At 39.3% G+C, this 11,423-nt stretch overlaps 1 protein-coding gene across 1 annotated transcript; it reads right to left on the reverse strand.

Moving 5' to 3' along the window:
- Positions 1 to 1,159: 1,159 nt before the first annotated feature.
- Positions 1,160 to 10,499, reverse strand: LOC140305104 (uncharacterized). The gene is made up of 11 exons (XM_072383870.1): positions 10,326 to 10,499; positions 9,880 to 10,028; positions 9,606 to 9,768; positions 8,636 to 9,013; positions 7,513 to 7,794; positions 7,408 to 7,431; positions 7,100 to 7,192; positions 6,971 to 7,001; positions 6,627 to 6,676; positions 6,416 to 6,450; positions 1,160 to 1,480 (listed from the first exon to the last, which is right to left on the reverse strand). The coding sequence occupies exons 1-11, from the start codon at positions 10,441 to 10,443 to the stop codon at positions 1,388 to 1,390; spliced, it is 1,416 nt and encodes a 471-aa protein (XP_072239971.1). The 5' UTR covers positions 10,444 to 10,499; the 3' UTR covers positions 1,160 to 1,387.
- Positions 10,500 to 11,423: the final 924 nt, after the last annotated feature.

Below are 11,423 nucleotides of genomic sequence, written 5' to 3' on the forward strand. Positions count from 1 at the left end.
GTCAAACAGAGCTGGCTTTCTGCTTCTTCCGGGAGTTTAATGACACCATTTACCTGCGGGGTTATTGTGCACCATAAAAATCACATAAACAGGTAGGAAACGATTCCTACTCCTATGTTTACTTTCTTATTTACAGTGCACTTTATTTCAAATATGCTGTCCCATCATCAGTTGTTAAAAGTTAGCTGGAGTCATTTGACATTGTATTTTATTGATATTCCAGGATTGTTTGGCTTCACACATGTCCAGGTCACAACGTTCCACTGCACAGGTGACCTGTTTTGTCACTATCTCAGATACCAGCTTGATAATGGCAGAAATTACACTGTGAAGCATTGTTTGGCTATGAAATTGTATAGAAACAGTGCCCTCTGCTGAATAGTTAGCAAAACAACAGCAGGTCAGTTCCACTGTGTTTCTGTTGCCTTCTTCATTTTCTTATGTCATACATGTATTCCATCATATATCTGATTTGTGTAAAACATTAGGATGTCCTTACCTGGACCCAGATTTGCCAGGCTTATGTCCTACAGCACGAACTAGTTTCATCAGGATTCACCACCATACCGAGTAACCAATCATAAACTGCACCTTAAATTGTATTTTTATTGAGTGGGCTTTCCATATAACCCCATTTTCTTGTTTGCATGTACTTATAAAGCCTGGTTGATGTGTGTTAGCAAATACAAACCACATCTAATGTGTTTGTAAGAATCAATCCCTTATTCTGTTCTTGTACAATATTTGTATACTACTTTATAGGTCTGAGTGTTTATATTTTTTTCTTTTTAAAGCCTGTTTTTTATCTCTGGTTTTAAGTATCAATTTTAATAAAATATTAAATTCTTGCAGTTTTAGTATCATCATTTCACTATGTAGAACGGTTAAAAATATAAGACTCCTTTTTTCACTGCAAATCTGCCAGTGAAATTAATTTTTGTAATAGTCAAGCTGACAAAGTTAGACATCTTTTAGTCAAACAATCTTCAGCAACCGTCAGAAAATTCCATCTTCTGATAATAGCCTGTAATACAATCAGGACAAAGTCCAAATGGATTTCATCAACTGCATCAAGAATGAATCTTCAGTCAAGTCATTGCAAAAAGTACGCATCCCACCCACAGATTTAAAAATCATAATAACAAAATCTTTATTAGATACATGGGCTCAGTAAGATCAAACAAACATCATATCCTGTCGAATTGTACAAACGCTGCTACACATGAAATTGAATAGGAAGTGAGGAAATACCCTTTCCTGTCCTGCTGTGTGACTCCAACTGGTGCTACACTGATAAACTATGATAAAGTATACACACACAAGCACGCATACGTGCACACACATACACACACACACATACACAGAGATAGAGCTGAAACAAACAATTCTAATGAATCTGATGGATTGGGGATGTGAATGTGGAAAGAGGGCTCCAGAAAGGAGACCTGGAGGCTGCTTCTGTGTCCCCGCTGGCCCATTCCTGCACATGAATAAACACATACAGGCAAGCTATTAAAGATCTGAGCATGAGGTCATTTCCTGTGGCATGGAGCATATCCTACCACTGCTTTAACTGCTAAATTTGTTTTCATGTGTCCTAAACTCACCATTACCTTGGTCTGCTTTCAGGTTGTCTTTATAGAGCACAACAGATGCATACATTTTTATTGCTCCTTATTGTCATTACAAGACATGCCAAAATATCACCCACAGCTTTAAAAAAAAGCCCCAAATCCCTACTCTGTCGGGCCAAGGGTCTAAGTTTTTAACTGATGTCTAAGAGCTCTGAATGCCTTTCTCCAGCAAAGCTATCCATACTGTAGATACATTTCTGTAGACTGTCCTCCTCCCAGAAGTGACCCCTTGGATTGTCTGTGCATGAACGCAATAAAGACCGATAACTGTTCGGAGAATATGTACCCAACACTGGTCTTGAGAACAACTGCATGTGGTGAAGAATGCAAATTGAGTCCAGTGAGGTGACAGTGGTGTTGTAGTTGATTCTATGTATTATAGATAGTACCACAGCAGAATGGCTGCAGGTTGCAACTGCAGTTATAATAATTATCAGGTGTGTATATTATATCTTTGAGAGATTTTTCTGCACTGCATTGAAGCTGTGCCTCAAAAACAGCAACAACAGAAAAATACAATTAAAGCAATGAATAGAAGAAACTAAGCTCCAACAGAAGAATGTGTGGAATGTGTGATCAGGGATGGAAGATCACAGGCCTGAAGTTGAAGGGGGATCCGACTGATGAAGGCCTGGACATATCCACTGAGCTGTTCGTGTCTCTCAACAGGTTCAGTTCAAAATAACACTCAGCATTGTCCTCACTCGTCTCCAGCTATGGAGAACTCATAACCTCCATGTATTCACAAGTTCCCTCTCGTACCTCAACAGTGTCACTCTGGACATATTGAGACCTGCTCTGCCTCCAGCAGTCAGGTGAAAAGGAAGCTGGAGTTTACCTGGACAATAAACCAGACTGAAAATGCAACACAAAGGCTGTCTACAAGAAAGGACAGAAAAAGACTGTACTTCTTGAGGACCTTCAGTTTCTGCACAAAGAAGTTGTACATACAGGCAAGCTAATAAAGATCTAAGCATGAGGTCATTTCCTGTGGCAAGGAGCATATCCTACAACTGCTTTAACTGCTAAATTTGTTTTAATGTGTCCTAAACTCACCATTACCTTGGTCTGCTTTCAGAATGTCTTTGTAGAGCACAACAGATGCATACATTTTTATTGCTCCTTATTGTCATTACAAAACATCCATCACCCACAGCTTAAAAAAAGCCCCAAATCCCTGTTCTGTCGTTTTTAACTGATTTCTAAGAGCTCTGAATGCCTTTCTCCAGCAAAGCTGTCCATACTGTAGATACCAGCAGTTAGGTGAAAAGAAAGCTGGAGTTTACCTGGACAATAAACTAAACTGAAAATGCAACACAAAGGCTGTCAACAAGAAAGGACAGAAAAAGACTTCTTGAGGAACCTAAGGTCCTTCAGTGTCTGCACAAAGACGTTGTATATCTTTTATAAGTCTGTAGTGGAGAGTGTCCTCTGATCTGCAGCCAAATGCTGGGGCAGCACCGTCAGAGGCATTGACTCAAAGAAACTGAACAAAGAGATGCATTAAGCTGGCTCTGATCTGGAACCCCTGGAGCTGATTGTGCAAAGAAGGTAAAGAAAGGTAAAAACCACGTCTCTGTCAGCAGTCTTTGTCTGAAGACAGTCTGAAAGCTGGTAGAGAGGTGTTAAGAGTCATTCCTGAGCCCATGATTCAGTGAGAGAAATATTGCCTTCTCGATGTTCCTGCTGCATCGAGGTAAGGGCTTTGAGCGCTTTCATCTTATTCATCTTATTTCACATTTCCCATGACGATTAAGAGAAAAAATGGTTCAAACTTCATCTTCCTTTCTCTCATTTTGTTCTTGCTCTGCATTCTCAACTTCTTCTCTTCAACTCATCTGGATTTGGGCTTTCATTCCAAGCATAACTTGGTCTACGGAAAGCTTAATCAGCAGCTCCCACATGCAAAGAACTTTCCAGTTGACGTGGTTTAGCATCAGAACAGACGTAAAAAAGTGACAGAATTACCAGCAGAAATCATTCCAGCAGCACAGCACAGAAATATAAAAAAATGTTTCAAAGAGCGGTGAGCCTCATTCAGCAACAGATCTTAAGAACAAAGTTGTTCTTAAATCCTACTTATACCCTTTTTGCTAAGATTGTGGCACTATTTTCTCATTCTACGAACACTCTTACGCACATTTGAGTGCTGACATGTTTGTGTTGTGCAGTTAATATGAATACAATAAAATGACAGTGACATTTTTTAGTCCGATATTCTAAAATTTTATAATTTTATAATAATAATTTACACAGCATATTGTTGTTTTAAAATTAACTAAGTACACGGCACTTTAATTCACATTAAGTTAACTGGAAACTGTGACGTCCATTAGTGGCTCCACCCACTTTATATGCTAAGCAGCTGGTGGCACATGGCTCATTGGTACACACTGTATCTTTCAATAACTAACTTTTTTCACAACAGTGGCTTTTTAGAATGACTTGTTTTATTAGGAGATTCAGGATATGCCCTGGTTAATAACACCACTGACCAACCCTTAGACTCACCAGAAGGCTTAATTTAATCAGATGCATGTACTTGTTCCACAATCGAGCATAACATAGGCATTTTAAAAGGATGCTGGTTGTGTTTGCACACGGCCCTTCATTCTCCTGCCCTTTTATGGGCATTTTACCTATGCAAAATAGAGACAGTTTATGAGGAGATTGGCATTCATCAATCTAAGAGCAAAGATGCAAACAATTTTGCAGTCCAAGAACGCATTCGTGAATCTGACGTAGAGTTTTTTTAAGAAATTTCATAAGAACAAAAAATTTGAGAAAATTCTTGAGAAGATATTGGTGGATTAGGCCCATTGTTCTCACAGAAAAAAGAAAATCAATAAAATCTCAAGTAGAAACAAAGAAAGATAGAACATGTCCAGAGTTGTGTCAGGCTGCCACAAGTGCAGTGAAATTCCAGATTAGAATAGGATAAAATAGCCAATGCTGCACAACCTCCACACAACACAGCAATAAAACGACACAATATGTTCAGTCAGAGGCATCTTCAGCTCTGCTGCAATACAGAACAGTACAGGAGGTCATTTCTGACAGCAGCATTATCAAGATACAACAACTGCTTATGATGAATATTTTTGGATGAATCACTATTATTGACTTTAACTACTAATTAAGTGAAAAAAATTACATACTACAACATAATAATTTCCTTTGTGATTATTTTTTTTAACTTTTAATACATTTTTCAATTAATTTTAGTCTTTGTTGTGATATTAACTCTAACCAAGTAGTTTTGATTTCTAACTCTAAGCTGCTATTGCCTAACTTGGAAGTGACAAAATGTTGCCAAAACATGTTTTTGTGCTGACAGGTTACTGTGGCAACAAGCAAAATGGCATCCATTAAGGTCCCAGAAATGTTGTACAATGTATTTTTGCCCAAACCATAATCGTGTTCTAACCCTAACACAGAAATCGTATTGCCTAAACCCAATCAGGAAGTGACAAAACTGTGACTGTAAAGTGTTGCTGTGTTACTGACTGAACGTAACCCAGAAGTTGAAAGTATTTGGGTATCCAACTCTAAAGTCTCAACATGTAGTTTTAAGCACCCATGGTTGAAAGTGCTGTGCTGTGCATAATCATATCATCCACCTTCCTCCTTTCTGTATGTGTGTGTGTGTGTGTGTGTGTGTGTGTGTGTGTGTGTGTGTGTGTGTGTGTGTGTGTGTGTGTGTGTGTGTGTGTGTGCGAGACAGAGAGAGTGAGAGAAGAGAAGAGTGAGTGAGAGAAAGCTTATATGTCTGTTTACAGCAAAGAGATCAGGGGAGTTTACAGTTGTTTGTGATAGGGAACCTAAAACAGAAACATAGAGGCCACAGAAATGCCAGAAATTCAAAAGAAAAATGCAGCGTGTGCAGCACGAGTGCAGGATCTCTCTGTCTATCTGTCCATAACTTTATTGGACATTACTTCATTTTATTTTTCGAGCCAATCCCAAATGCAACATCTTATTGTGGTATAAAACACCACGTTTATTAATCGGCACTTGCAGCAAATGGAGGTTACACTTTGTTCCTCCTGACTGAAATCTGCAAATACTTGATAATAATTTATCACATAATTGTTCACGTACTTGCCTGTATAATATGCCTATCACATGAGAATTCCACGAGGGACACTCCAGAGAACACAAGCTGTACGGAACGTTCTTATTCACAGATTGCTACTCACAGTTTTGCAAACTCCTTTTACTTTGTCTACCTGTTGCAGCTGTTGCCACCTGGGGGTGGTCTCAAAACTATATGGAACCACCTGAGGTTTAAGGTACTTTTGCTTGTGTTACTGGTTGCGCTTTAGCTTTGCCCTGCTTTGTGGTTGGATGAAAGACCCTTTCACACATGCACTGATTTCTATTATTCTGATAATGGCCAAATGTGTTGGTTTCATGTTTCAATAAGCATCCTGGTGCTTTTCCATTATATTTTCCATCACAAGTTGAGCTTCAACACGGCACAGATTTGTACAGCTGCAGTCACGTTAAAACATAAGCACACAAACTGTCAGTTTGATCAGCTATTTGGAGAAACCTGACACATGCATTGTCAAATAATTATTCAACATATCTGTCCAAACATTCCTATTTCTTGGTTTTTCCCAAGATAATAAGCTGCTGCTCCTTGTCACATTTTTCACAGTGTCACTGTCTTGTGCATGTCTTAATGAAGCTAAAGCAGCATTACCAAAATCATGCTTGATTCATCAATTGAGAAGTTTCTGCAGCTAAGAGAGATCGAGGTGATGATGAAGATTTACCTGAGAAGTATAGCTTGTTCGTCTGAGTGTAAGGTCTGAAAAAAGAAAAACAAAGAACAATGATACATCATAAGTGATTCAGGGTATTTTATCAGTTGCATATCTTGCAATGTTTTGTTTTCAGGAAAATTAAGATAAACAGAAAGTAAACAGGAATAGAATATGCCATAATCCCAAAAGAGGAAGTGGGATTCTGAAGAAAAGAACTTACCAACAACATGGTCTTTAGCATGTACTTGTGTCCAAAACTGTGCTTCCTGTCTGAAATAGTGCAACATAGAAACTTTTGATACTTTATTTACAATCCATTGTGCTTTTTAATACTACAGCATATATCCGAAGAAAATCATAAATATACGTAGGCCTACATATATTATTTCTCTTTAATGACACTATTTAAACATTTACTATGTTACTCTCTCGAGGGAAACATTTCCTCCTATGGTATTTGTGATACATTTATGAAGAGAAATGATTCTATGCACAAAAACATGCTCATCATCTCAGGGTCTGAACGTTTAGGAGCCATTATAATACACACTGAAAACACAATACCTTCTCTTCTTTGCCTCTGCAGCTGCTCTCACTTTAAAGAAGAGGAGATAAAGAGGAAATAATCCACAAAACTCCACAAAGGAAGACAAGCATGGCAAGTGAGAAAGAAGAAATTCTTGTGTGAAATACCTTTCCTCTGTGCAACCACAACCACAAGTGCCAGAGAGCAGAGGAACAACACGGCGGCAGAGAAAGAGCCCAGGACAAGAGGCCAGTCCACACCTGGCACACACACATCACAATGATGCTATTACCAACTGCAAAAGGGACTGGGAGATGCAATTTGTCTGTCTTAAATCAGTCTGTGTAATAAATCTCCTCGCAGCTAATATGACTGTCTCACTTGTTGATCTTAATCTTTCAGCATGTAGATTTTCATTTTTATTCCCAGCTAATAAGACCTCATTTCAAGTAAAATTGTCATATTTTGGGCCTACCTGGTGATGCTGGTGGGGGGATTCCTGAAAGTTGCAAGGAATAAATATTTCAGATTTAACTCAGGTAAAATCCCTAACATGTATTAAATACTTGTATGTTTATACCTCTGGTTACTGCCAGCGGGGTGCTTCTTGCAGAGTTGCTCCACGTCTTCCCAAGCAGGACGCTGTACTGGCACTGGTACAAAGCCACTGGCGTGTCCTGTACAGGCACTGGGAATATGGCTTCATGGTGGATCAATTTTGCACGGTTTGTAGCAACAGGAAGTTCATTACCCACCAAGAAGAGTGAGAACATCCCACCGGGGTATGCAGGAGAGCCTGTGCAGAGCAAATGCCACACATCTGTCTGCTGCTGGAGAACAAGGGTGGGCACTGGAAGCATGTCTGGGAGCACAGGACATAGAGGCAAACATTAGTTAGATGAAAATAGTTAAAAAAAAGATATCATTAAATAGCATCAAATAGCATTAAAATGACCAGGCCTGTCTCACAAGAAAAGGTCTAAAACGTACATTTGTCCATTTGTCCAAAATATATGGTTGTAAACATTGAGATAGCAATGGCTGTTAGGTGTCTCGTAGAGTTTATGTGACATAACTAGGATCAAGACGCATGAATATAGAAATGTGTAAGTCATAACCATGTATATTTTTATAAGTACCCAAACATGTCTTTTATGATATGTCCACCGAACCACATACATTAACTCGAACAGTTCAAGACTGTAGGAAGTCAACATGCCACTGAAGAACACTGGCATACCGACTAATCAAAAATGAAGCTGTAAAATAACTAAAATAAGGAAAAAATAGTATTGTATAATTTTTTAGCCTTTCTTGTGAAACTGCAGTAGTTTGTATTGTGGGCTAATGTAGTTTTTTGCATTGTTGATTGCATGAGATTGCGTTGAAATGACACTAATACTTATAGCATTAGCATTAGCATTTTCCCTCAGGACAACGGAGGCAGCAGGCTGTTTTTTCTCTCTCGTCTGAAAGGCTCTTTCACTTATGACTGGTGCGGAGTTTCACGCTTGTAAGCTGTTGTTGAGACATTCACTCTTTTGAGAGTTGTTGAGGTTATATGTGTTACACTTGTTGATTCTGAGGTGAAACATATTCAGCAGACAAGAAAAAAAAGTGTCTTGCCTGATGATTAAATACTTAGAACAATTAGTAAAGTAATATGGTCCATTTAGATTTAGAAACATATTGAACATCTTCACCTGTAATGGTGATTTGCACCACATTGCTGACAGTTGAATTAACCAGACCCCTTTTTTTGGCAATTTGGTAGAGGCAGGTGTATTCGCCCTCCTCTCCTCCGCAAACTGGCCCCAGAGTGAAGACCCCTGGCTGTGCTTCAGAGGTTGAAACCTGACTGGCCTGCGGCTGTGGGATAACGGATGTCATCCCCGTGTGCTTGTTGGTCCACAGCAAAAGAAAGGTTACTGGTCTGTTAGACTGGGACTGCGACTGGGACAGAGGAGTGGGCACTGTGCAGCGGAAAGAGAGCGTGTCGCCACGTCTTACCTCACCCGTATAGGGCTCCACAGATAAGAGTGGAGGGGGGGATGAAGGAATGCTACGAGGTGGGGCAAGAGCTACAGAGCAAAAGAAAAAAAAAAGTCAAATTAAACAATTATCTCATTGTGATCTTATTGTTTTTACACATTTCAGTATTTGATTCATAATTCATGTAAAATCTGCAATAATGCTGTCAAACCGTCACTGGCCAAGACTCTAGCTAAACGTCCCTCTGTAACTGTCAACAGTGGAAACTAGCGCATGAGTGTGGGTGTGTGTGTGTGTGTGTATGCTTTCTATATGAAGTGCAGGATGTAACAACTGCTACACACACCCACAGAGCAGAGGACAAAAAGAGACCACAAAGAGCACCTGCACACAGAAGTTTTGTTTCATGGGGTTGATGTAGAGCGGATGGGAGTGTTTATTATTTTATACCACATGCAGAACCAAAACTGGGAGACTACTGTCATCTAGATTTTCCATGTTATTCATTGACAATCAACTGATTGTGATGTTATCATCATTACAATTATAAAGTGTACTGGTTGAAATACAACTAGAGAGATCAATATTTATGTGGTTCTTTCAAGAAAATTAGGGCCAAATCAGATTTTTAGTACATTACAGAGCTGCTTACAGGGAATGCAACATCAAAAACGAACAAACCTGTTTGTCGCTCCAGTCGCAAATAAGGACTGAACGCGCTGTAGAATCCCTCCTGGCTCTTGTACAGACAGCAGAAAAGTTCCTGCTGGCCTGAATCCCATCCATCCATTCTCACAGTGAACTGAACCGTCCGGGCAGCAGGCTGCAGGTCCAGTGAGTCCACCTCAATGAAATTAGTAAGAAAAAAGAAAAAAACAGTTATGAAAATCGAAGCAGACCAGCAGAGGTCAAACATGCTCCAGAAAATATCCACACATCTTTAAAATCTAATTACTTTTTCTGTTTTACGGTACAACATGAACAGAACCCCAGAGTGAACCTCGGGGGCTTGGCAGATCAGAACCACTGAGTCCTTTGACTTCGAATAGATGTCCAGGGAAGGTGGTGGAAGAGTGTTTGAGGAAGTAGAAGCTGAATGTCTTCCTACAGAAAGAAAAATATAACATTGGTAATGTGGCAACAGTCCAGCCTCTCAGCAGATGAGTAAATCACTGTTATTGCCACATGTGCTAACGTTCACGTTGTCCCAAACTCACGATTGCAGCTGACAATTTGTACAATAAGAAATAAGTTATTTTACAACAGGTAGGAAAAAGATTATTTGAACAAATATACATTCAAGTATTCATATTTTCTTTATCGTAAATCAAAAAAGCAATAATCTTCATCTCCTGGATATAAACTTCATCATTTCTGTTGTTAGTCAAAGCAAACACTTACCCCAAAGTTGTAAAAAGGTGAGTATTATAGCCCAAAACCAGGGTGATCCACCACGAATAAACTGCATCTTTGATATGAGAAGAAGACTGGCTGGGGTAAGTAAAGAACTTCCACACATACGCGTGTGTGTGTATCTCTCTCTTCCCTCTGTCTTCCTCTCTGTGTTTTCTTAATGCATCTGACATCCTCTTAAAGACAGACCGATGGGGGAAGTCAAACCTGTAAACACTTCCTTTTCAGGAGTTCATTGGTCGGATGTGTGGTATGATGAGAACAAATAGCTGGCCTGACATCATAGTAAATCACAAGGAATATCAAGAAATCTTTGTCAGCTTGTGAAAACAGAGCAGCGATGATATTTTCCACCGTTTTACGGTATGGGGATGTGAAACACATGCTTGATAATACTCAGTTACCAAAACAAATTTGAGCTGTTTGTGAGTGAAAAAGTTCCTTTCGTGTGCTTTAATAAATAAGTGTGATATGGATCTGTTGCTTCTAGTTTGTTTTCAACAACTGTGAGGAAAGTAAATATGTGCGACAGTGTCAGTTGCTGCCAAAGTCCTGTGAATTCCTGTCACTCTTCGTCTGTCCACGAGATATCCCTGCTTTATTTCCACTCAGATCATTTGACTTTCATTTCCCTCTGCCAGTAACCACTGGACTCCAGCTTCCCCATTCTGCCATAATGTATTAATAATAATTATCTACACTTTGTATCTATTATATTGTGTCATCTGTTGTCCTGGCCTGGCTGCACAAAATCGCTCAGAAATCATAAAACAGACACAGGCATTTCTAAGGAAGTTCGCCTGAGAAAAAAAAATGTTTGCGATCACACGAAGGCTGAACTTTTGTCAAGCAAAAGAGAAGCAGGCTTAGGAGTGTGGGGGAAGTTTGCTACAGTCACATCTGCAGACGACAGAGTAAAAGAACAATTTGGTAGATGTGATCAAGAATCAGGTCATCATTTGAACAAGATTGTGTCAACAAATCCAAATTTGATTACGTTTCACTGGGAAGAGTCAGAATTTATTCTCAGGGTCATAAAAAAAATTACACCTTCTCGTATTTTCAATACACTGGGGCCAGTCATAC

The sequence above is a fragment of the Leuresthes tenuis genome, unplaced genomic scaffold, assembly GCF_036924035.1.
Source record: "Leuresthes tenuis unplaced genomic scaffold, fLeuTen1.0.hap1 SCAF_4, whole genome shotgun sequence".
In the NCBI taxonomy this organism is placed as follows: Eukaryota; Metazoa; Chordata; class Actinopteri; order Atheriniformes; family Atherinopsidae; genus Leuresthes; species Leuresthes tenuis.